Below are 26,890 nucleotides of genomic sequence, written 5' to 3'. Positions count from 1 at the left end.
CTGAAGCAGGTGGATCACCTGAGGTCAGGATTTCAAGAACAGCCTGGTCAACATGGTGAAACCCCATCTCTACTAAAAATACAAAAATTAGCTGGGCATGATGGCGTGTGCCTGTAGTTTCAGCTTCTTGAGAGGCTGAGGCAGGAGAATTGCTTGAACCCAGGAGACGGAGGTTGCAGTGAGCCAAGATCGTGCCACAGCACTCCAGCCTGGGTGGTAAAGCGAGACTTTGTCTCAAAAAAAAAAAACAAAAAGTATCTCCTAAGCCAGACATGTTTAGGAGGAACCCTTGAGGACAGGATTTTGAAGCTATAATATGCTACAATGCTCACACCTGTAAATAACCACTCCACTCCAACTTGGGCAATAAGTGAGACCTTGTCTCTAAAAAATTAGAAAAAAACAAAAACCAACACACACAAAATTTATGTTTCCTGTGTGTTTATGTAGGTATGTACATCTTCACTGCCACATAAATGCGGACGGCTTTGGAAAAGTTTTTTGTTTTGGGTTTTTTTTTTTGTTTCTTAGAGGACACAAGAACGTTCTTGGGCAAAATCAAGTTGTGCATAATTCCTCTCTTGATAGTCTAATATATAACTATTGCATTAAAGGTTCACTCTTTGGTAAAAAAGAAAAAGGAAGGTTTGAAAACTGTGGTCAGTGGATAATTGTTAAAGAGGTAGTCTCCGGGTATAGTGGCAACTTGGTAGAGTAGAAAGGGTGCTGAACTAGGAATTTAGCCACCTAGGTTTTATTTCTAATTCTGCCACTAGATAGCTGATTGAGCTCTTTGGACTTTAGTGTCCTAATTTTGTAAAGGAAAGGAAAGGCCAGGCACAGTGGCTCATGCCTGTAATCCCAGCACTTTGGGAGGCCGAGGTGGGTGGATCATGAGGTCAGGAGTTTCAGACCAGCCTGGCCAATATGGTGAAACTCCATCTCTATTAAAAATAAAACAATCAGCCAGGCATGGTGTCACACACCTGGAGTCCCAGCTACTCAGGAGGCTGAGGCAGGAGAATTGCTTGAACCTGGGAGGTGGAGGTTGCTGTGAGCCGAGATCATGCCATTGCACTCCAGCGTGGGTGATAAGAGTGACACTCCATCTAAAAAAATAAATAAATAAATAAAATAAGTAAATAAAATAAAGTAAAGGAAAGCAGGGTTTCTAGATCAAGTAAATCGATTGTATAGCAGCAACAAGAGAAAATGAAATTGTAAAAAAGGTACTGTATTGGTTTCTTAGGACTGTTATAGCAAATTATCATAAATTTGGTGGCTTTAAACAACAGAAATACATTCTTTTTTTTTTTTTTTATGGAATCTCGCTGTGTCACCCAGGCTGGAGTGCAGTGGCACAATCTCGGCTCACTGTAGCCTCTATCTCCTGGGTTCAAGCAATTCTCCTGCCTCAGCTTCCCAAGTAGCTGGGACTACAGGCGCATGCTACCATGCCTGGCTAATTTTTGTATTTTTAGTAGAGATGGGGTTTCACCATTTTGGCCAGGATGGTCTTGACCTGACCTCGTGATCTGCCTGCCTCGCCCTCCCAAAGTGCTGGGTTTACAGGTGTGAGCCACTGCACCCGGTCCAGAAATTTATTCTTTCACCTTCTGGAGGCCAGAAGTCTGAAACCAAGGTTTCAGTAGGGTGGGGGCTTCCTCCAAATGTTCTAGGAGAGAATGCTTTCTTGTCTCTTCTAACCTCTGGTGGCTTCAGGCATTCTTTGGCTTGTGACTGCATAACTGCAATCCCTGCCTCTTCATATGGCCTTCTCTCTCTCTTTCTCTGATAAGGATACTTGTCATTGAATTTAGGGCCCACCCAGATAATCCAGGATGATCTCATCTTGACATCCTCAACTTAATTATATCTACAAACATCCTTTTACCAAACTAGGTCACATTTACTGGTTCCAGGGGTTACAACATGGATATACTGTTTTAGAGGCTACCATTCAACTCAACTACAGATACTATTTATCTTAGTATCAAAAAAATTAAATGCTGAGAAAAATTAAGTACCTAGGAATAAACTTTAAAAATGACACATAAGACATCTATATAGAAAATAAAATATTGATAGGAGTTAAAGAAGACTTAAATATTGGAAGGAGTAAACCATGTTCATGGATTAGAAGACTCGATATTTTAAGATATCAGTTCTCTACAAACTAATCTACAGATGACATATTGCACAATCCCAATAAAAATGCAAAGTCTGCATGTGTTCGTGTGTGTGTGTGTGTGTGTGTGTGTGTGGTGTGTGAGTTTATAAGCTGATTCTCACATGAGGAAATACAAAGCATCAGGAATAACCAAGATACTCTCGAAAAAGAATAAGGTATGAGGATATCATCAAGATTAGATATCATCCAGATATCAAGATTTATTTCACAAAGATATGATACTTAATGTCATATTGGTACAAGAAAAGACAAATAGACCATTGGGATAGAATAGAGAGTCCAGAAACCAGTTCACAAATGTATGAACACCTGATTTATAACAAAGATAACATTGCAGGATGGTGAGAGAAAGAGAGTTTTCTCAGCAGGTGGTGCTGGGACAATTAGATATCCATATGAAACTTGGCACCTTCCTTTCACCACAATTCCAGGTGGTCTACAGAGCTAAGTTTGAAAGCAAAACAATGAAACAGCCCTTGGAAGATAATAATGGTGAATACATTCCTGACACTACTCATATAAAAGAAAAGATTAAATTGGACTTCATTAAAATTGATAACCTGGCTGGGTGTGGTGGCTCAGGCCTATAATCCCAGCACTTTGAGAGGCCAAGATGGATGGGTCACAAGGTCAGGAGTTCAAGACCAGCCTGGCCAATATGGTGAAACTCCGTCTCTACTAAAAATACAAAAATTAACTGGGTGTGGTGGTGGGCGAATATAGTTCCAGCTACTCGCTAGGCTGAGGCAGGAGAATCGCTTGAACCCCAGAGGTAGAGGTTGCAGTGGGCCGAGATTATAACATTGCATTCCAGGCTGGGCAACAGAGCGAGACTCCATCTCAAAAAAAAAAAAAAAAGCGATCAATGACACTAGTAATCAGTGTAATGTAAATTAAAACAATATTATGATATCAGTGCACTCACCTGAACAGGTAAAATTAAACAGACTGGCAGGGTTGCTAAGTAGAGCAACAGGAACTCTCATGCTGATGAGAATATAAATTAATACAACTACTTTGGAATACAATTTTCTAGTTAAAGATAAGCAGTTCTACCTGTAGGTATCCACCCAAAAGATATGTGTACCAGGAGATATGTACAAGAATATTCATAGCAGCGTTATCTATAGTAGCCCCAAAATGAACATATTACATGTCCATTAGTTGTAGAAGGGATTGGGAAGTTGAGATATATTAAGATAATAGAACATTATACAGGAATGAAAATGAATGGACTTGTAGTTATATCCAGTATAAATGAATCTCATAAACCTAATGTTGATGGAAAGAAGCCAGACAAAAAAGAATTAGGCTAGGCACAGTGGCTCACACCTGTAATCTCAGCATTTTGGGAGGCTGAGGTGGGCCGATTGCTTGAGCCCAGGAGTTTAAGACCAGCCTGGGCAACATGGTGAAACCCCATCTCTACAGAAAATACAGAAATTAGCTGGCGTGGTGCCACACACCTGTAGTCCCAGCTACTTGGGAGGCTGAGGCAAGAGAATCTCTCAAGCCCAGAAAGTGGAGGTTGCAGCAAGCTGAGATCACACCACTGTGCTCCAGCCTGGATGACAGAGCTAGACCCTGTTTCAAAAAACAAACAAAAAAAACAAATTAAGTAATTCTATTTATAAATATAAAAACTTTTAAAACACGGAAAATGAAATCTAGTGTTTATTGACTTCTGCATAGGATATAAAACTGTAAAGAAAAGCAAGAAAGTGATTACTGTAACATTTAGAATAATGGTTACCTTTGTGAGGAAGGGAGAATTTGTGATTTGGAGGAAGCAAATGGGAGGCTTTTGAGTGCTCACTATATTCTGTTTCTTAAACTCAGTGATAATGGAAAGCTAGTTGCTTTGTGATAATTATTTGAAATGTACTTTTTTTTTTTTTTTTTTTTTGCAATGGAGTTTCACTCTTGTTGCCCAGGCTGGAGTGCAGTGACACGATCTCAACTCACCGCAACCTCCGCCTCCTGTGTTCAAGTGATTCTCCTGCCTCAGCTTCCCGAGTAGCTGGCATTAGAGGCATGCGCCACCACGCCCGGCTAATTTTGTATTTTCAGTAGAGACAGGGTCTCTCTATGTTGGTTAGGCTGGTCTCGAACTCCCGACCTCAGGTGATCCACCCACCTTGGCCTCCCGAAGTGCTGAAATTACAGGCATGAGGCACCACGTCCAGCCAGAAATGTACGCTTTTACCTCTGATTTTTGTTTTTCTCTGAATTAGTAGCCCTTGGTTTAAGGTTTCTTTTTTACTTTTTTTTCGGGGGGGGGTAGAGTCTTGCTATTGTCACCCAGCCCAGGCTGGAGTGCAATGTCATGATTTTGGCTCACTGTACTCTCTGCCTCCTGGGTTCAAGTGATTCTCCTGCCTCAGCCTCCCAAGTAGCTGGGACTACAGGCACCTGCCACCATGCCCAGATAATTTTTGTATTTTTAGTAGAGACAGGGTTTCACCATATTGACCGGCTGGTCTCGAACTCCTGACCTCATGATCCGCCTGCCTCGGCCTCCCGAAGTGCTGGAATTACAGGCGTGAGCCACTGCACCTGGCCCTGGCTGGAAGTTTCTGACCATGTTAATAACTGGGAGTAGAATTTATCTCAGTAGTAACTGAGAAACTATGGGCCCTAGGGCACTAGGAGAAGTTCCTTAATGAGAGGATGAAAATTGTGTGGGTTTAGCTATGTTTTAAAATTTTATAAAATATTTGTACTGAACTCTGTCTGGATTTCTCTGGGTCTTATAATAATAGTAGCATATGAAATACAGTCTTAAAATTATGTATTTAAGCTTAAATGAAAATGACAAAATAAAATGCTTAATAATCTGAATAAAGAAGGGTCTTTTTACTTAGAAACTAGCTAACTTAACCCCTAGTGAGTTGACAAGTTGTTGATTTAGCTTTTCTAACTACTCAATAAATACCAAACTTCTTAGGGAATTAAATGTTCAAAGGTTCAGCAGCTTTGGATAACCTGCCACTCCCACCAACCATTCCATTATACTAAATGTTTATTAAACAGCCATTTCCAGGATAATTCTGTGCAGTATCTCTATATTAAGGAATATCATAAATATCTCTTTAACATACTCAAAGCAAATTTTTAAAAACTTTACCTTACTTTTATCCTATCCTGTATTTAAAAAACAGAAACAAAAAAGATTAAAATCACTTAACTGCTTTTAGGAAGGTGGATAAGCTTGTTACAAAATAGGATTACTAGGTTTCACAAATCTCCAAAACTTTGGGAATTGCCACTCCAACAACCACTATCAACAGCTTATCCCTAGAAAACTATAGTTGAGAGAGTCTTTTTTTTTTTTTTTTTTTTCCACTGGCATCTTTTCATTTCTTTTTCTTTTTTGAGACAGGTCTCACTCTACCTTCCAGGCTGGAGTGTAGTGGCACAATCACAGCTCACTGTACCCTCAACTTGCCAGTCTCAAGCAATCCTCTCACCTCAGCCTCCTGTATAGCTGAGACTACAGACACATGCCGCCATGCCCAGCTAATTGTATTTATTTCTTTATAAAGATGGGGTCTCCCTACATTGCCCATTCTGATCTCAAACTCCTGGGCTCAAGGGATCCTCTTGCCTCAGCCTCCCAAAGTGCTGGGATTACAGGCATGAGCCACCACACCAAGCTTACTGGCATATTTTCTGGAGAAAGAAAGAGTCTTAATTGTTTAAAAGCCTTTAGCTATGAAGCTATTACTAGTTTTTACATGTGATTCAGTGTATGTGAGAAATGTTTATCAGAGAAAACTGGTTTGAATATATTAATTGCTGAAACCCAAGTTTGTTAGAATAGACAACAATTCTAAAACTGGCAATACCTCAGCGCTTTTAATGACTCCACCGTAACTGTTCTCTTTGTGTCAATAAAGATGGTTTTATAAACATAGAGAAGAATGTGATAGTGACTAATCTGAAACGGTGATAATGCCTGTCATTGGCAGGGTTAGAAGAACTAAAGGGAGGAATCAGAGGCCTGTCTTCTCAACTCTCTATTCTCGTTTATACATACAGATGAGGACAGAACTGTATTTCCTGTCACCTCAGGAGAATAGCCCCAGCCTCTTTGGAATGCCATTGATTGTTCCATGTACTGTACATACCCGGAAGAAAGACCTATATGATGCGGTTTGGATGCAAGTATCCTGGTTAGCGAGCCCACTCCCACCTCAGGAAGCTAGTAATCATGCCCAGGATCGGTGAGTTCAGGGGATCCATCTTAACCTGTGGTTTCCAAACTCTAGAAAAATAATTTATATGAATTCTACATGACTGATAGGACCCAGCCTATGGCAACTTAATCACTCTTGGAAGAACCACTCAGAGAGCATACAATTCAACCATTTGGTTTGATATTTGGAGTAGGAGAGACGATACAGCTTCCTTTTGCCAAACATTCTAGTGTCTAATAATCCTTCCATTCTCTAATCTTTTGCCTGAATTCGTCCTGCTAATGCTTCAAGTAATATCCTTGTCTTCTGTGTTGCAAAAGTAGAGAGTATGAATTCACCAGAAAATTTGTATAATCTCAGTCCTCTGAAATTCAGGATGAGAGTAACTGCATAAATGAACTCTGAAAAAGTCTCATGATACAAAAAATAATTCTGTTGGATTATTTCCATACCATGTCATTCTTTTTTCTTTTTCCCTTAGCATGTCATTTTAATGTGAAGTAATTTCATAAATCTAGATTAAAATAATTAACATTTTCTGTTTTCTTTCCCTTTTTCCTACCACTGTTCTATTTGATTAGTAAATGCATTTACTCTGAATAATTTTTGGGATTGTGATGATGTCTTATTTTTATCTCAATCAAATTGTAGATCATTTTCTTTCTTTTCTTTTCTTTTCTTTTCTTTACGACAGAGTTCTCCTCTTGTTGCCCAGGTTGGAGTGCAATGGCATGATCCTGGCTCACTGCAACCTCCAACTCCTGGGTTCAAATGATTCTCCTGCCTCAGCCTCCTGAGTAGCTGGGATTACAGGCATGCACCACCATGCCTGGCTAATTTTGTTTTTTTTGGTAGAGATGGGGTTTCTCCATGTTGGTCAGGCTGGTCTCAAATTCCCAACCTCAGGTGATCTGCCTGCCTCAGCCTCCCAAAGTGCTGGGATTACAGGCGTGAGCCACCGCACCCAGCCTGTAGATCATTTTCTTACCATCATGGTACAAATGAGAGTTCTGTTTTATGGTAACTAAAAAAAGTTCTTTACTTATTTGTTATGATATGGGGTCTTTTGATGATTAGGGTAGGGCTTAGGATAAATACATCTTTTTTTTTTTTTTTTTTTGAGACAGATTCTTAATTTGTCACCCGGGCTGGAATGCAGTGGTGTGATTTTGGTTCACTGCAAACTCTGCCTCCAGGTTCAAGTGATTCTTACACCTCAGACACCTGAGTAGCTGGAATTACAGATGCTTCCAACCACACCCAGCTAATTTTTGTATTTTTAGTAGAGGCAGGGTTTCACCATGTTGGCCAGGCTGATCTCGAACTCCTGGCCTCAAGTGATCAATACCAGTACCTCGACCTCCCAAAGTACTGGTATTATAGGTGTGAGCCACCACACCTGGGCAGATTTGAATTTAAAGATTTAAATAAATCTTTATTTAAATAAATTATTTATTTATTTTTATTTTGTATTTTTTTGAGACGGAGTCTCATTGTGTCACCCAGGCTGGAGTGCAGTGGCATGATCTTGGCTCAATGCAACCTCCACCTCCCGGGTTCAAGTGATTCTTCTGCCTCAGCCTCCTGAGTCACTGAGATTACAGGTGCCCACAACCATGCCTGCCTAGTTTTTGTATTTTTAGTACAGGCAGGGTTTCACCAGGTTGGCCAGGCTGGTCTCAAACTCCTGACCTCCAGTGATCTGCCCGCCTCAGCCTCCCAAAGTGCTGGGATTACAGGAATGAGCCATCGCGCCCGGCCAAAATAAGTTATTTAAATAAATAATTATTTAGAATATTTATTTTAAGATTTAAATAAATCCTAAAGGAAAACTGCAAATAATAGATAAGCAGTTTAGTTAACGAATGTTGTGTTTAGTAAAGATGAAAGTTGGACAAGATTAAATTTGAAGTCAAGTAATTGAATGAAAGAGCTTCTAGATGAGGGCTTTTCCCAGGACTTGCTAATGAATTGATGTGGAGTATAGGGAAAGAGGAATCCAGGCTGACTTCTTTTTTTTGTGGGGGGGTGGGGAATGCAGTCTTGCCCTGTCGCCAGGCTGGAGTGCAGTGGCATGATCTCGGCTCACTGCACCTCTGCCTCCCAGGTTCAAGCAATTCTTCTGCCTCAGCCTCCCGAGTAGCTGGGAGTACAGGTGCACGCCACCACACTCGGCTAATTTTTGTATTTTTAGTAGAGACAGGGTTTCACCATGTTGTCCAGGATGGTTTCAATCTCCTGACCTCATGATCCCACCTCAGCCTCCCAAAGTGGTGGGATTACAGGCCTGAGCCACTGCACCTGGCCCAGGCTGCCTTTTTACCCTGAACAATTGTTTGTGAATGGTGGTACCATTTAATGGAAAAAGGAAAACTGGGGAAGGAGCAGATTTTGGCAAGAAAAGTCAGGAATGAAGTTAAATTCAAGAAGTCTATTATATATTCAAGTGGGAAATTCACTTGAATGTCCTCTGCTGGAGATATAAATATAAATGTCATCAACAAATAGGTGGTATTTAAGGCCCTGAGACCAGATGATTGACATTTAGAGAGTGAGATTTAAATAGAGAAGATTCCCATGATCTATACATGAACTCTGAACTGAGTTCATATGCATTCCGACATTTAGAGATTGAAAAGGGGAAAAAAAGCATCAAAAGAGATCGAGGCTGGGTGCAGTGGCTCATGCCTGTAATCCCAGCACTTTGGGAGGCCGAGGTGGGAGGATCAGTTGAGGCCAGGAGTTGAAGACCAACCTGCCCAACATGGCAAAACCCTATCTCTACTAAAAATGCAAAAAATTAGCCAGGCATGGTGGTACATGCCTGTTATCCCAGCTACTTGGGTGGCTGAGGCATGAGAATCGCTTCAACCCTGGAGGTGGAAGTTGCAGTGAGCTGAGATCACACCACTGTACTCCAGCCTGGGTGACAGAGCAAGACGCTGTTGAGAGAGAGAGAGAGAGAGAGAGAGAGAGAGAGAGAGAGAGAGAGAGAGAGTGAGATTGAGAAGGAGCAGCCCGTAATGTAAGAAGAAAACCAGGAGTTAAGTGAAGGAAGTATTTCAAGAAAGGAGTGATAGTTGTTTCAAATGCTACAGAGGACTGGGAATTGCCCACTGGATTTGATAACATGGTCTTTGGTGATCTTTGTGAAAGCTATATTAGTATAGGTAAAGGAGTAGAGATTGGAGTGGGTTAAACAGAGAATGGTCCTTTGGACATTAAAAAAGATAGCCAGGCATGGTAGCTCTCACCTGATTCTAGTGGTACTTGGTAAAGTTATGGATGAAATAAGAGTGGCCTGGAGTTGATGATTTTTAGAGTTGGGTAATGAATACATGGGGTGTTCATTGTATAGTTCTCAACTTCTTGAGTGTTTATGTCAATAAATTGGAAATTTTAGATGAAATGGACAAAATCCTGGAATTAAGGGTCTATGTAGAAGAGTGATTATTTTCAGGGACAGTGGGTAAAGAGGCAAGTGAGCATTTCAAGGCAGCGATTGGAGGTTTCTCTTGGGTGAAAGAATCATTAGAATAGGGATGTTTGAATAAGTAAGTAACCTAAAAAGATAGGAGGTTGTGGTTGCAAAGTAGGATACTGGGAATTGAGATTTTGGAGGCAGAAAAGTTTGTATTCACAAGGTCTAGAATATGACATTTGGAGAGGGTTTACATATGGGGTGGGGGAAGTTATTGTTGGAAGAGAGAAGACCAAGTTACTGTTGTATTAATTGCATTGATGTTGATGTCACCAAGAATAATAACAGGAGAAGTGGTGGAGAAAAAACACAGTGAACTGGGTGCTACAATCTTTAGTTAGTAAAGAAGATATGTACCTTCCAAGGAGGAATAGCCGGTGGCATAATTCAGTAGCACATGCTACAAAAAAGCTGGAATGTTTTAGAAAAGGAAGGAAGAAGAGATCATGTACAAGTGGCATAGGAATAAGGAAGAGATCTATTTTACCTCCAGGTTCTGGAATGTATTAGAAAAAAAAGTGCAGAGAGTAGTATGTGGTGACTCAAGCCTGTAATCCCAGCACTTTAGGAGGCTGAGGCAGGAGGATCACTTGAGCCCAGGAGTTCAAGTCCAGGCTGGACAACATGGCAAAATGCCATCTTTACAAAAAATGTAAACATTAGCCAGGTATGGTGGTGCATGCCTGTAATCCTAGCTACTTGGGAGGCTGATGTGGGAGGATCACCTGAGCCCAGAAAGGTGGAGGCTGCTGTGAGCCATAATCATGCCATTGCACTCCAGCCTGGGCAACAAGAGTGATACCCCATCTCAAAAAGAAAAATGGAAAAAGTCTGCAGGGGGAGCAGGATTCTCAAGAAAGCCAGGCTTCATTCAGTTAGGGCAAAAGGTAAAAGAAATTTTCAGAAGAGAAGTGCTGCACAGCTTTCTGTGAGAGTGCTACTCGGTTGTTTTATCCTGTTATCTTTCTTTTGATTCCTCATTTATTGCTGGCCTGAGTTGGACATGGTACTAGACAGTACAGTCTATCAGTGATCATTCACTGGATGAGTTATGCAGAAAGATGGGAACTCCTATGCCAGATGTGATTCTCACTTTTGCCCTTACAGTGACTCTTTATCATGGTTTCATTACCTTTAATAGCCCATGTAATAACTCCTATCAGTTGCCAGATGAGCTGTAAAGTATGCCACTCTTATGTTATATTCCTTGCATTGCTTCCTTCTCCCCCACCCCCAGCTTTATTGAACTATAATTGACAAGTAGGAATTTTACATGCATCTAAGGTGTACAGCTTATGTTTCAATAATACGTATAAATTGTTGCACTGCTCCTTGTTAGGGCAAGGATGAGTAAATTTTTTTAAAAGTTGGAAAATCCACAGGGCCATCTTGACATAATCATTGGCAGTTAAAAGAAGTTACTCCATGGTGTATATGCGCCACATTTTCTCAATCCAGTCTATCGTTGTTGGACATTTGGCTTGGTTCCAAGTCTTTGCTATTGTGAATAGTGCCGCGATAAAACATACGTGTGCATGTGTCTTTAGAGCAGCATGATTTATAATCCTTTGGGTATATACCCAGTAATGGGATTGCTAGGTCAAATGGTATTTCTAGTTCTAGATCCCTGAGGAATCGCCACACTGACTTCCACAATGGTTGAACTAGTTTACAGTCCCACCAACAGTGTAAAAGTGTTCCTATTTCTCCACATCCTCTCCAGCACCTGTTGTTTCCTGACTTTTTAATGATCGCCATTCTAACTGGTGTGAGATGGGTGCAGCACACCAACATGGCACATGTATACATATGTAACTAACCTGCACGTTGTGCACATGTACCTTAAAACTTAAAGTATACTTAAAAAAAAGAAGTTACTCCAAAAATGGTATGTAGCTTATAACTCTGAGTAGTTAAGGCAGTACTTAGCATGTACCACATCAGCGATTCTGATTCAAGAAGACTTCTAAACATACAGCTTTCTGCAATGTGTCAGTGTTCTTGTCATGGAAAGATCTAATTATTTTAGTTTAATGTGAATTAAATCCTCTGATAGAATTAAGGCTGAAGGATAATTGGTATTTGATTTCATGATTAGCTTATCTTGTAAAATTTTCATGGGCCACATGGCTCCCTTAGAGACATCTGGCAGTCGTATGTCTACCCTTCTGTAAGCCCAGATAGAGGATGGGAAGCCAGAGTGTATTTGGTACTGGGCTGCAGCTAATGGATTAGGGTAAGTAACGTTGAGCTGTCAACATGAGCATACTGCTGTGACAAATGCCCCTTCCTAGGATTACTTCAAGAGAAGATGAAAAGGAGTTGGACCTCGAACCAGAAATGCTTCTTACACTCTTTTTGTTCTCTTCTCTTTCCATGATGACAGTATCGGCTGTCAATATCCATTCACTCTACGAGTTGTGCAGAAAGATGGGAACTCCTGTGCTTGGTGCCCAGAGTATAGGTAAAGTGACCTGCAAAAGAATTACATTAGTAGAATTTCAGCTTTAGATATGATACAGTTTTCCTAAGATTTCCAATTTTGAGAAGTAAATAGTGAATAATGAGAAATTTAAGAATTGTGGCTGGGCACGGTGGCTCACGCCTGTAATCCCATCACTTTGGGAAGCCGAGGCAGGTGGATTACCTGAGATCAGGAGTTTGAGACCAGCCTAACCTGGTAACACCCCATCTCTACTAAAAATACAAAAATTAGTGGGGCGTGGTGATATGTGCCTGTAATCTCAGCTACTTGGGAGACTGAGGCAGGAGAATCACTTGAACCCAGGAGGCGGAAGTTGCAGTGAGCCAAGTTTGTGCCATTGCACTCCAGCCTGGGCAACAAGACTGAAACTCTGTCTCAAAAAATGTTTTTCACTTCCTTTTGAGGTCAATAGATAAGTTTTGCTTTTGAGACTTAGCTGGTTTTATAAACTACAGTCCATACCAATTCATAGCTTGTGATAAACATTTATTACTCTATAACTTCACCTCTCCTTTTTTGTTTTGTTTTGTTTTGTTTTGTTCTGAGATGGAGTCTCACTCTGTTGCCCAGGCTGGGGTGCAGTGGCTCAATCTCGGCTCACTGCAACCTCTGCCTCCCAGGTTCAAGCAATTCTCCTGCGTTAGCCTCCCGAGTAGCTGGGACTACAGGTGCACACCACTGTACCCAGCTAATTTTTGCATTTTTAGTAGAAATGGGGTTTCGCCATGTTAGACTGGTCTCGAACTCCTGACCTCAGGTGATCCACCCACCTCAGCCTCCCAAAGTGCTTAGATTATAGGTGTGAGCCACCATGCCAAGCCTCTCCTTAAATATAAATAAGTTTGCCAGTTCTGAGCACAGTAGATCTTAGTCTTTACTAGACTTTGCTGGAAATCTGTTCTTGGATTTTAAAGAGTTACAGAGATTGATTGGTCATTGCTGTTACAGCAGGGAAAGTGCCTAATGATACTAAAGTCCACCTTTAGAGAACTGCGATAGACTTAGTAAACTGAGTCTAAAGTAGGCATTGGTCGGGCGTGGTGGCTCACGCATGTAATCCCAGCACTTTGGGAGGCGGAGGTGGGCAGATCATAAGGTCAGGAGATTGAGACCATCCTGGCTAACACGGTGAAACCCCATCTCTTACTAAAAATACAAAAAATTAGCCAGACATGGTGGCGGGCACCTGTAGTCCCAGCTACTTGGAAGGCTGAGGCTGGAGAATTGCTTGAACCCGGGAGGCAGAGCTGGCAGTGAGCCCAGATCGTGCCACTGCACTCCAGCCCAGGTGACAGAGCGAGGCTCCATCTCAAGAAAAATAATAATAATATTAATAATGTAGGCATTGGAACCATGACTTTATTATATCCTCCTCCCCTACCCCATCTCCCACCCTACCGCTGCAACTCTATAAACTTTTTTTTTTTTTGAAACATAGTCTCACTCTGTCGCCCAGGCTGGAGTGCAGTGGTATGACCTCGGCTCACTGCAACCTCCACCTCCCAGGTTCAAGCAATTCTCCTGCCTCAGCCTCCCAAGGAGCTGGGATTATAGGTGCCCGCCACCGTGCCTGGCTAATTTTTGTAGTTTTTGTAGAGACAGGGTTTCACCATGTTGGTCAGACTGGTCTCGAACTCCTGACCTCAGGTGATCCACCCACCTCGGCCTCCCAAAGTGCTGGGATTACAGGCATGAACGACCATGCCCAGCCTCTGTAAACTTTTATATGCATTTATTTAAACTGCCATTTTACAAACAAGGAGCTAGGTGTTATACCAGATAAATTGTCCTACCTCAGAGCATTAAATAACTGAATTTGGAATTTCTTGCATGCTGTAGTATCTCAAACAGTCAATTCCCATGTCATTTCTTTGCCATAAAGTTCACATCTTCCTGTGATTAACAGATGGTTACCAAGTACTTTGTAAAAATAAAGACTTGAAAAGTGAAAAGCATGATTCCCTGAAATGATAATAATTATTAGTAGGTATCCCTACATTTATCAGAGTCTGAAGTTAGAAGCCCATGACAAATTGTGAGGCCCAAGAGGAAAGCAGAAAAGTAGGAAGGGAGAATATTTTTTATTAAGAAAATTTAAATTCCTTCATAATTATTTCTTCCTCTGTGGATCTTTCCCCCCTTTTTAGATTTTGCAGAGGGTGTAAAATTGATTGTGGGGAAGACAGAGCTTTCATTGGAAATGCCTATATTGCTGTGGATTGGGACCCCACAGCCCTTCACCTCCACTATGAAATGTCCCAGGAAAGGGTAAGTGTTTAGGGCCACCATAAAATGGTGGTTTTTATATGGGAAATTTCCCCCAGTGTAACTCTTATGCCATTTCTGTTTGAGACAATTTAAAAACAACCAGAAAAGCCTTCATTGGCATCCTCTATGGCACCTAATATATTGACATGTTTGCTTGAGCTTTTTCATTTTCCAGCTTCTGAAGTTCATTGTATTGGGGCATTGTCTTTGTCCATTTTCTGTTGCTATAACAGAGTACGTGAGGCTGGTAACTTATAAAGAAAGGAGGTTTACTTAGCTTACTGTTCCACAGCCTGGGAGGTTCAAGGACATGGTCCTGGCTTCTGGCAAAGGCTTCTGTGCTGCATCATAACATGGCAGAGAAGATCAAAGGAGAACAGACACAGGCAAGAGGGAGGACCAAACAGGAGGAAGATCCTCGCTTTCTAACAGCCCGCTGTCTTGGAAACTAAGTTCTCAGAAGAGAACTCACTACTGCAAGAATGGCACCAACCATTTATGAAAGTTTCACCCCTATGACCCAAACACCTCCTACTAGGCCCCACCTCCTAAAAACACCACATTGGGAATCAGATTTCAACATGCATTTTGGTGGAGACAAATAAACCATATCCAAACTATAGCAGGCATGAAATTTCAAAAATATTAATCAGTGAACCTTGAAACCAAACTGTGTCTGGCCATGGCATATCAATAAGCATCTCTCTGTTAAATATTATTGAAGTTGCAGCATTTGATAATCACAGTTACTTGGTTCAAATGTGTCCCAGGGCTATAGCTGCTACCTTTAATAGGCATAGTGATCAGAAAAGTTAGAGAAAGGATTGAAATGTTTCAATTTTGGGTACCTAAGAGCACATCTCAATGGCCACTCTTCACACTTCACATTCTTCTATTGTCACTGTCTGGCCAGAGCAATTTTTAAATTTTGAAAATGTTGCTTCAGAAATAATTTTAACTCCATACCTAAAAATGTTCACCTCAGGCAGTTTTTAATCAACCAAATATTATTTGAAAGGTAAAGACATTAAGAATCTGATAGAGAGGTAAAAGCCACAGAGTCAAAGGGGTTCCTTAAGTCACATGAGGAATTGTAGTGGTTTTTGCATTTTTATGGCTCTTGATAGGCAGAAATTTCCTTTACTATTTTTTAAAGCATTCCCTTTGGATAAGTTAGTAATGGTAACTGACTTTTCTGTCTTGTTATTCTATGGAGGACTGGGGAAATTACCAATTCTAGACCTAGTTTCCTATTTAGATCCCAAAATATGCCCCACACACCAAGGCTCCTGGGAGCCCTTTCTAGCCAGGAATAAGTATAATTTGTGGATACTTGTCAAATGAAAGATCACTAGGCTAAAGCTAAAGAAAGCTGAAGAGAAACTAATGTTCTAGATCATGCTCACTAGCAAGGAGGGAAAATTTTACCAGTTGATAGATTCATAAATCTTTGTCAGCACAAAATCTGACAGGGCATTATTCTGACAAGACATTACTGTCAATGATGATAAATTATTTGGCTCTATAAATCTCTTCCCCTTTTTAACAAATCCAGTGTGCAATCTGAAAAGCTCTTTAGGACATCCTGCTTATAGGAAATGGCCTACATGACCTGTTAAATCTCACCCTACTTCCACTTTCAGTGATGCACTTAGGATACCATGGAAATGAAGGGCTATTGATGCCTTGCTAGGGAGTGGGGCCATATGCCTAATCTGGGCTCCACTACACGTAGAGTTTCTGCATGTGCTTAGAAAGTCATGTAGACAAAAGAGATACCATGGTTTAAATTGGGATTATTGCCCATATGCTTTATATTTTTTATTCCAGTGATTTCCCTTTTAGGAATTTATCTGAGGGGAGAATACTCTGTAATTACTCCATAATTTGCAGGCAGATATCATCATAGCATTTTTTAGGAGAGTAAAAAGTTATTAACAACTTAAATTTGTCTCACATTAGAGGAATGGTTAAATAAAGCATGGCGTATTCATTGGATAAAATATAATGCAGTTGTTGAAAATGATTACCAGGGGTTTTTGCTAACATTTATGGGAACATGCTTATGATATGTGAACATTTTTTTAAAAACAAGACATAAAGTTGCATATACTGGAAATAATACCTTCAATATTGAAAATAATACTATTTGGGAAAAAGGACAGAAGAAAATCTGCCAATATTTTGACAGTGGTTGCCTTTGTGTTAAGAATATAAAAGTATCCCCTGCCTTTTTACATTTTTCTCTGCTTTCCAAAATTTCCACATGAATATTATACTAGTAATCAGAAAAAAATAGAGGGACAATCACTCTTATCCTTTTTATTTCTCTCCTGTTTGGACCTCAGATTCCTCAGTAGAAAATTAAACTAGATGCCAGCCTGGGCAATATGATGTCACCCTGTCTTTACAAAAAATGCAAAAATTAGCCAGGTGTGGTGGTGTGCACCTATAGTCCCAGCTGCTTGGGAGGCTGAGGTTGGAGGATTGTTTGAGCCCAAGAGATCAAGGCTGCAGTGAGCTGTGATCTCACCAGTGCACTCCAGCCTGGGTAACAAAGCAAGACCCTGTCTCAAAAAAAAAAAGAAAGAAAGAAAGAAAAAAAGAAAATTAAACTAGACAAATTCTTAGGCCCCTCTCTTTTTTTTAATAGTCTTATATGAAAACTATTACTTCATTTCCTGTGTTTTGTGTTAAGATGAGCTTTAAAGCAACTCTGAAAAGAAGAGGGTGCCTATAAGTAATTTATTGAGTGTTTAAACAATAGTAGAGGATCTAAGCATGGATCCCAAGAGGTAAAGGGAATCTTTATCACTTTGGGAAATTTTACTGATAAATAGAAATTATTGTCAGTGCAGTCCACAATTACGTTTTTTATCAGCCTTCTTTCCTCCCTGTCTTCATCTAGCACTGTAGCCTGTGTTCCACAGAAAATATAGTCAATAAAAATCAACATTCTTTACTAGCTTACTCTAATTTGTGGTTGGCCATAAAGTATTCCTGGTAGAGATAATAGAGATAATATTTAACTGCTATGAGAAAGGAAACACTATCGTATATGATACACCCCTTTTTCTACTCATTGCAACAACTATGATACAGCATGTTTGCTTTTGAAGAACGTCAGTTTTTTCCTTGAGTGACCAGTTCGAAAGATGATGACAGTTAATATCTTGTTACTACAGAATTTGTACTCAAAAAAGAAGTCTATAACCCAAGTCCAAGCCAGATTTCCCTTTCTAAAAAAAGAATTTTCCTCTAAGTTCCCCTTTTTAAATGAGCTCTTTAGCCTGGATAGTTATGCAGTGCTAGAACCTTAACTGCATGATCAAACCCAACCTTGCTAGTTTATAACAGCATTTGACAGCCTCGTGACTCTCATATAGGGAAAAAGTCTCGCCTGAAAAACCCATGCTAAGCTGAATGTCCTGAGCTGTGCCAATTTGTATTCCAGGCAGCCTGAGGTTCCCATCATGAGTTTCAGGAAGGGAAATTCATGGAGGAAGTTCACCTCTGGAAGGGAGGAGCAATAAATAGGGTGGGTGATGGACATATGTGACGTTTGCCACAGAGAGGCAGTCAGTGTGGGCCTTGTGGTCCGGGCTCTGCTTTGGGACACAAATATATACTGTGTGAAGTCTTATGGTAGCATTCATAACCCTGATGCTTCACCCACCTTCCCATACGTTAGAGGGACAAACAGAAGGATCCCAGCGCTATGGTTCTTGATTGTTTGTCAGGTAGCAGCCAGGCATGGAGAGGGAAAAATTCTTTCTTTTTTGCTGCACTCTAGATCCTTCCTTCTCTCCTTCTTCTTCATTCTACACCACCCCCAACATACATCCATGCACTCCGCCCATTCTTTGCTCTCTCTCCTTTCTTACACTTAACTCCTTCTTGTTCCACAGCCTAACATGCTGATTAACAGGACCCCAAAGGTTTGGGTGGGTATTAGGGGCCTTCTCAACAAAAGCAGCACACTCTTGAGCTTGTTCTTCCTTTTGTTGCCATCTCAGATAAAAAGGCCCCATGAGGGAGGAGACAGATAATTATAGACTTGGTATTCTGATAACTCTGTGATACATGGGATCAGATGCAAATGAGTTGTACCCTGTGGTGTTTCATGCTCTGCTGTGTTGTCTTCTCATGGTGAGATTTTCTGTGCCCTTATTTCATCCGGCTCTGGTTTCTGTGTTTCACATTATTTCTCCTAGCCTCTGTAAACTCTGCAGCATACTAATAATGCTCTGGCTTTCTGATTAAAAATAAATGGCCTACTATCAGCACCCCTGGCTTGAGGGCCAACTCACATGTAATCCCTTATAAGATTCCAAAGTTGTTAAATAAATGCAATTCGTTTTGTTTTTGTCATTTTGAAGCATTCAAAAATTTTTCAAGAAAAGCTATGGTCATATAAATAGAAATTTTATCCAGAATGTTACGATGTAACATTTGTGAATAAATGTGTAGGTGCTGTATTTGCTCAGACTCTAGTTTGGATTGTGTTTTCTTTTCCCTTTTTTTTTTGAGACAGGGTCTCTCTCTGTCATCTGGGCTGGAGTGCAGTGGCATAATCACAGCTCACTGCAACCTCTGCTCCCAGGCTCAAGCAATCCTCCTGAGTAGCTGGGACTACAGATGTGCGCCACAATGCCCAGCTAATTTTTAGATTTTTCTTTTACAGAGACAGGGTCTCACTCTGTTGGCCAGGCTGGTTTCCAACTCCTGGACTCAAGCAATTCCCCCCACCTTGGCCTCCTAAAGTGCTGGGATTACAGGCCTGAGCCACCATACCCAGCCAGTTGTATTTTCTTTTTCCTTATATAGAGTAAAAGAAGGGTGAGTGACCGAGAGGTTGATGCATAGCTATATCACCAGTTTAAATGCCTTCCCACATACCCCTTTCCTCCTGTTCCCTCTACCTACAGGTTGTAGATAAGCATGAAAGTGTGCAGCAGAGTCGGCGAGCGCAAGCCAAGCCCATCAACCTGGACAGCTGTCTCCGTGCTTTCACCAGTGAGGAAGAGCTAGGGGAAAATGACATGTACTACTGTTCCAAGTGTAAGACCCACTGCTTAGCAACACAGAAGCTGGATCTCTGGAGGCTTCCACCCTTCCTGGTATGTTACAGTCCTGCCTCTGAGAGAGCAGGAATCTAGCAGAAAAGAAAGAAGACATGAACAAACAGGAGGTTTTGTTATTTTTGAGAATAAGACTTTTCCTGCAGCAGCGTTTAAAACACTTTCTGTACAAGGTTTTTATGTTGAATACAGAGATGAATCTTTCTACAAATATTTGGTAGTTCCTTTTCCTAAAAAGCTTATATCCTAGAAGAAGAGATCAATCATGTAGACCAGTAACTGCAATTCAGTGCGATGTGAGAACTGCCACAAGGGGTACAACGTGGTGAATTTGAACTTCAGGAGAGGTTGAACTTCTGGCTCTGTGGAGAGAGGAAGCTTAAGCTAGCCCTTTGTGGACTCTAGAAGAGCAACTGAGCCCGGAGCCCCCAACACCCACTGCACATAGTCATGTGGCTGTGGCACGCTGCTGAGTTGAGTGTGTGTGCACAAGCACACCAGTGCACTAGGGCCTGCGTGTTCTTTTAGATTTAATTTACTTCTGCCTTCTCCCTTCATGGATTAGGAGACTGTCCTTTTGTTTGTCAGGAGAGTTTGAAGTGACAAATCTTCCTATTCATTAAGATCAGTGTAACTGTAAGGTACTGGCATATTTTAATCAGATATTTATATGTATTTTCTTTTTTTGTTTTTTTGAGACAGGGTCTCACTGTGTCACCCAGGCTGTAGTGCAGTGTTGTAATCTCAGCTCACGGCAACCTCCACCTCTCAGGCTCAAGTGATTCTCTTGCCTCAGTCTCCTGAGTAGCTGAGATTACAGGCGCGCACCACTACCACCCGGCTAATTTTTGTACTTTTAGTAGAGATGGGGTTTCACCATGTTGGCCAGGCTGGTCTCGAATTCCTGACCTCAGGTGATCCACCCACCTTGGCCTCCCAAAGTGCTGGAATTACAGGCATGAGCCACCGTGCCCAGCTGTATTTTCTTATTCCATTCATGTCTCTGTCACACAACTCTGTGAAGCTGAATGTAGGTTTTTCTTAGACCAGAACAGCTTCCTAGGGAATGATGCACAAGAAATTAATAACACTGGTTGTCAGCTAGCTCCACAGATAGGAACTAGAGGGAAGGGGCAGGCTTGGGGACAAGGTGGGTGATGGGGAGGGGGAGACCTTTTTTTTTGAGATGGAGTCTCGCTCTGTCGCCCAGGCTGGAGTGCAGTGGCAAGATCTCAGTTCACTGCAAGCCCCACCTCCCGGGTTCACACCATTCTCCTGCCTTAGCCTCTGGAGTAGCTCGGACTACAGGTGCCTACCACCACACCTGGCTAATTTTTTAGGTGTTTTTTATTTTTATTTTTTGGTAGAGATGAGGATTCACTGTGTTAGCCAGGATGGTCTCGATCTCCTGACCTCGTGATCCACCCGCCTCGGCCTCCCAAAGTGTGGGGATTACAGGGGTGAGCCACCACACCTGGCCGAGGGGGAGACCTTTTAAAAAAACTGAGGTATAATTAACATACAATTAAAAGCATAGATTTTTAATATCCAGTTTGATGAATTTTAACAAGTATATATTTTCATATAATCATCAAATAAAACAAGCAGAGCAGTCATGTAGCCCAGTAACTGCAATTCAGTGTATGTGAGAACTGCCACAAGGGGTACAACGTGGTGAATTTGAACTTCAGGAGAGGTTGAACTTCTGGCTCTGTGGAGAGTGGAAGCTTAGGCTAGCCCTTTGTGGACTCTAGAAGAGCAACTGAGCCTGGAGGCAATACCCACTGTGCAGTCATGTGGCTGTGCCACACTGCTGAGTTGAGTGTGTGTGCACAAGCACACCAGTGCACTGGGGCCTCTGTAGAGGCCTTTATGAAACCATATTTTTGAAGTCTTTAAAAAATAATGAAGAGTAAATGTTCTGTTATATACTCCCAAACATTCACATGTATTTGACTTGTTTTTTCCATGTAAATTTTGTATCTTCAGAATGCTTTAATGCGATGTTTTCTACCTTTGCTTCTCCAGATTATTCACCTTAAGCGATTTCAATTTGTAAATGATCAGTGGATAAAATCACAGAAAATTGTCAAATTTCCTCGGGAAAGTTTTGACCCGAGTGCTTTTTTGTTATCACAAGACCCAGCTCTCTGCCAGCATAAACCATTCACACACCAGGGGGATGAGCTCTCCAAGCCCAGGATTCTGGCAAGAGAGGTGAAGAAAGTGGATGCACAGAGTTCGGCTGGGGAAGAGGACATGCTCCTGAGCAAAAGCCCATCCTCACTCAGCGCTAACATCAGCAGCAGCCCAAAAGGTGAGGCCTGGGGGCCTTATGCAGTTGCTTTCTTGGGACTCCTGTAGGCTACATATGTTCCTCTGTCTTCTGTTCTGGAACATCAGGTTGGTTGAGTGGAAGGAACCTATCTGGAATCAGACCTATCTGTATTTAAGCTATGTAAGTTTTAGCAAGAGATTCAGCCTCCCTGAATCTATTTTCTCATCTGTAAAATGGAGATAATGCCAGGTTTACAGAGTTGAGAGTTTGACACATGGAGAGTAAAGCACTTCACACAGTGCCTGATGTATGGTAAACAGAAATGGTAGCTGCTGTCTTGTCCCCTTATAGTGAAAGTTCTGAGGTTCCCCATCTTTCAGGGGGTCTAGAGGATCAAAACTCTTTTTTTATTTATTTATTTTATTTTTTATTTTTTTGAGACAGGGTCTCCCTCTGTCACCCAGGCTGGAGTGAAGTGGTGCAACACAGATGACCGCTCACTGCAGCCTCGACCTCCTGAGGTCAATCAATCCTCCCACCTCAGCCTCCTGAGTAGCTGGGACTACAGGCACGCACCACTGCACCTGGCTAATCTTTGCATTTTTTGTAGAGATGGTGCTTCGCCATGTTTCCCAGGCTGGGCTTGAACTCCTGCACCCAAGTGAACCTCCTGCTTCAGCCTCCTAAAGTGCTGGGATTACAGGTGTGACCCACTGTGCCTGGCCCAAAACTATTTTCATAAAAATACTAAGACAATATGTGCCTTTTCACTTTCATTCTCTCACAGATGTACAATGGTGTAAGAGACAACATGACATGGAAGAATATCGTCACTTTGACAGTGAAGTCTGTGCTAATGTATTGTACTTTTTCATGCCTCAGTTTAGTTTCTAATACAGAAAATATTGATAGATAAAATTCACATAAAAGTTCTAAAGATTCTCAATAATTTTTAAATGTATAAAAGGGGGTAGGGGTAAGAGGCTATAACCAAAAAGTTTAAAGCCTTACAGGATTTTTGTGAGTCATAGAGGTAACAATGGACAGCAAGAAATTCCCAGTACCATGCCTAACAACAGGAAGTTCTCAGTAAATGGTGGTCACATTTTTTGTCTAATTTTACAAAGGGGAGGAATATGTATTTGGAGAACTCCTTACTCTAATAGTTAGATTTTTTTCAACTGAATCTGACATAAATCATCTTTCTGCTATTTTCTGAGTCCCTATAATGTACTTTACATTTTCAGGACATTGTTGCTTATAGGGACTCGGCATTGAAGAAGACAAAAATGTAACTTACTGGCTAACTTACTGGCTACATAATAGGAACTAAAGGGTAGCCAGTCACGACTCCCCTGTCTTTACCTTTGTGTGTACAGTTGTGAAGCTAACCTCAGAGTTAGCATTTGGGGCTGGCTTACTTTGTGGCATTTGGATTTGTGAATCTTTTCTTCTGTCCTGTTCACAGGTTCTCCTTCTTCATCAAGAAAAAGTGGAACCAGCTGTCCCTCCAGCAAAAACAGCAGCCCTAATAGCAGCCCACAGACTTTGGGGAGGAGCAAAGGGAGGCTCTGGCTGCCCCAGATTGGCAGCAAAAATAAACTGTCAAGTAGTAAGAAGAACTTGGATGCCAGCAAAGAGAATGGGGCTGGGCAGATCTGTGAGCTGGCTGACGCCTTGAGCCGAGGGCATATGCAGGGGGACAGCCAACCAGAGCTGGTCACTCCTCAGGACCACGAGGTAGCTTTGGCCAATGGATTCCTTTATAAGCATGAAGCATGTGGCAATGGCTGTGGCAATGGCTACAGCAATGGTCAGCTTGGTAACCACAGTGAAGAAGACAGCACTGATGACCAAAGAGAAGACACTCATATTAAGCCTATTTATAATCTATATGCAATTTCAGTAAGTGGTTTATTGTACGGTTTTCAGAGAGTGGTCCGTGTTTTGTTCACTTGTCTTCATGTATTCATGAGCAAGTATTTTTCAGGTCCTGCTTGTTTCCTAGCATTGAGCTTAGTGATAGACAAAGTTAACATAGAAATCTGGGTTTGCCCAGGTGTAGTGGCTCACACCTGTAATCCCAGCACTTTAGAAGGCTGAGGCAGGAGGATCGCTTGAGCCCAGGAGTTTGAGACCAGCCTGGGCCCCATCTCTACAAATAATTTTAAAATGGAGCGACGTATGGTGGCATGTGCCTGTGGTCCCAGCTACTTGGAAGGCTGAGGCAGGAGGATCACCTGAGCCCAGGAGGTCAAGTCTTTAGAGAGTTGTGATCACTCGACTGCACCCCAGCCTGGGTGATAGAGCAAGCCCCTGTCTCAAAATAATAATAATAATAATAATAGTAATTACATTATAAAATGATTGTTTATCCACACAAGACTTGGAGCTTATGACTTTTGTATTTTGCTTTTTGCTTATTTTGGTTTTAGAGAAAGTTAGAGGGTTCTAAAATATTTTCTCACCTACTGATCATTTACATGATCAGTGTTCTTCTGCTCAGATCCTAGTGCTATATCCTGGCCATAGTACAGTTAACTACTAACATACCTCCACTCTCTTATCTCTTACAGTGCCATTCAGGAATTCTGAGTGGGGGCCATTACGTCACTTATGCCAAAAATCCAAACTGCAAGTGGTACTGCTACAATGACAGCATCTGTGAGGTAAACATTCTCAATCTTTGAATGAAAGTTAGAAACAGAATATCAACAGAACTGGGGAACATTTGTTGAAATAATGGACTATCTCTTGAATAGGAAATAGATATTTCTTTTAGAATCAATATATAGATGCTGTCAGTATTAAAGGAACAAAAGTGATATGCAGAGTAGGGAATGAAAACATGAGTAGTGAGGAAAAATAAAGAGTTAGTTGACCGGGCACAGTGGCTCATGCCTGTAATCCCAGCACTTTGGGAGGCTGAGGTAGGCTTAGGAGGTGGATCACTTGATGTCAGGAGTTCGAGACCAGACTGGCCAACATGGTGAAACCCCATCTCTACTAAAAATACAAAAATTAATTGGGCATGTTGGTGCATGCCTGTAATCCCAGCTACTCGGGAGGCTGAGGCAGGAGAATGGCCTGAACGTGGGAGGTGGAGGTTGCAGTGAGCCAAGACTGTACCACTGCACTCCAGCCTGGGCAACAGAGCAAGACTCTGTCTCAAAAAAAAAAAAAAAAAAGAGTTAGTTAATGCAAAAAGCTCCTATCTTCTAGACTGTTAGAATTCGATGGGGTTGGGCTGAGTGCGGTGGCTCACGCCTGTAATCCCAGCACTTTGGGAGGCCAAGGAGGGTGGATCATGAGGTCAGGAGATCGAGACCACCCTGGCTAATATGGTGAAACCCTGTCTCTACTAAAATTACAAAAAATTAGCCAGGCGTGGTGGCACATGCCTGTAGTCCCAGCTACTCAGGAGGCTGAGGCAGGAGAACCGCTTGATCCCAGGAGGCCGAGATTGCAGTGAGCTGAGATCACACCAGTGCACACCAGCCTGGTGACAGAGTGAGACTCCATCTCAAAAAAATAAATACATACATACAAAATAAATAAATAGAATTTGATGGGGTTTTAGGTCATTCTGTTTTGACTTGTCTGTGGTCAAAATATTTTCCCCAAAGCAAATGTTGGAAATAATGGGGCTCATTTTAAAGGGGCAGGTGTGAGACAGCCAAACTAGTGAGCTTATTGGAAGCAATCAGGTTTAGTAATTACAGAGGGTTGGTCTTCCCTTTCCTGGCAAGGATTTAGAGCCATAATAGCGATGGCTTTTTGTTAAAGGTTTTTCTTGCCCTTTCAGGAATGTCACCCTGATGAAATTGACACCGACTCTGCCTACATTCTTTTCTATGAGCAGCAGGGGATAGACTATGCACAATTTCTGCCAAAGATTGATGGCAAAAAGATGGCAGACACAAGCAGTATGGATGAAGACTTTGAGTCTGATTACAAAAAGTACTGTATGTTACAGTAAAGCTACCACTCTGGCTGCTAGACAGCTTGGTGGTGAGGGAGATGACTCCTTGCCAAGCTGTACCTGGCAAAAGTGTCACTGAAAGGCAAGCTAAATGTAGTTATTTTATCCTGTTAGAATACAAATTCTAATTAAAATAGTTAACTTTAAGAGTAGCAATAATTTTATTTTAAAGTCTCATACAAGTTGTCCGATAGAGAACTTTCAGGCAGATCCCACCATTAGCCTGCAAACAAAAGGTTTGGCACCAGCCACCTGGGACCAAATAAGAATTCAACTGTGCTTGTCCAGATATGAACAAATATGTAGTGAGTATAGAGTTTACCAATAATCATAACAAATATTAAAGATTTCCTTGGAGTCAAAGTAAAAAACAAAAAATTGTAATGTTGTCTAGGGATGACATGATATGCTACCTCCTTCTTCCCGAAGTTTATTCCATTATATTGACAAGATGGAGAAAGCCAGATCATGAAGGTGTGCAAATGATTCTTACGGCACGGGCGAGGATTTTTCAATTTATTTTTTAAAGTTTCCATACCCTTTCTTTGTCTTTCTTGCTTTTTGTTTTTGCCGTTGTGTTTATGTTTGAGGCACAACCAGTCATTGGTGGCAGGGGCATAGAGTGGTCAGTCTGAAAGGGAGGCTCTCTTAAGAGCTATGTGCCTTCCACCCAGAGGGAGACCCAGTAGAAAGAAAAACATCCTGGGAAATCCAGCTACCATGGCCCTCCCAGTGGAGGCATCTTACATTTAGGATACTTCAAGTATCCTCAGAAATGTATTCTGCACCCCTGGCCCTGCCCATGCTGAGGGAAGGGGAGCAGTTGCCAATATTTGCAGCATCTTCACGTGCACATGTTTCAACAAGAGCTTCTGGGAAAGTAAGCGGCATCAGAGCTAGATCACGTTTCGCAATTAGTGGTTGT

The 26,890-nt window shown here is 41.5% G+C and overlaps 1 protein-coding gene across 4 annotated transcripts in view; it reads left to right on the top strand.

Moving 5' to 3' along the window:
- LOC129017143 (ubiquitin carboxyl-terminal hydrolase 6-like) overlaps nucleotides 1–26,112 on the top strand; it is a 51,870-nt gene extending 25,758 nt beyond the window's left edge. For 3 of the 4 annotated variants that reach the window (XM_063656602.1, XM_063656604.1, XM_063656603.1), the window contains 8 exons: nucleotides 6,233–6,417; nucleotides 12,258–12,335; nucleotides 14,504–14,624; nucleotides 19,553–19,744; nucleotides 21,734–22,022; nucleotides 23,452–23,888; nucleotides 24,560–24,652; nucleotides 25,789–26,112. In XM_063656602.1, coding sequence (XP_063512672.1) covers nucleotides 6,233–6,417; nucleotides 12,258–12,335; nucleotides 14,504–14,624; nucleotides 19,553–19,744; nucleotides 21,734–22,022; nucleotides 23,452–23,888; nucleotides 24,560–24,652; nucleotides 25,789–25,962 — 1,569 coding nt within the window. In that variant the 3' untranslated portion in view covers nucleotides 25,963–26,112. Of the gene's footprint in view, nucleotides 1–6,232; nucleotides 6,418–12,257; nucleotides 12,336–14,503; nucleotides 14,625–14,916; nucleotides 15,286–19,552; nucleotides 19,745–21,733; nucleotides 22,023–23,451; nucleotides 23,889–24,559; nucleotides 24,653–25,788 lie in introns of those variants that run through there. The other variant, XM_054457328.2, reaches the window with a different exon arrangement.
- The last annotated feature ends 778 nt before the right edge of the window (nucleotides 26,113–26,890 follow it).

This window comes from Pongo pygmaeus, chromosome 19 (genome assembly GCF_028885625.2).
Source record: "Pongo pygmaeus isolate AG05252 chromosome 19, NHGRI_mPonPyg2-v2.0_pri, whole genome shotgun sequence".
NCBI classification, from domain to species: domain Eukaryota; kingdom Metazoa; phylum Chordata; class Mammalia; order Primates; family Hominidae; genus Pongo; species Pongo pygmaeus.
Note: the sequence above shows the minus strand (reverse complement) of the source record. Positions and strands in the feature narration are given on the sequence as shown.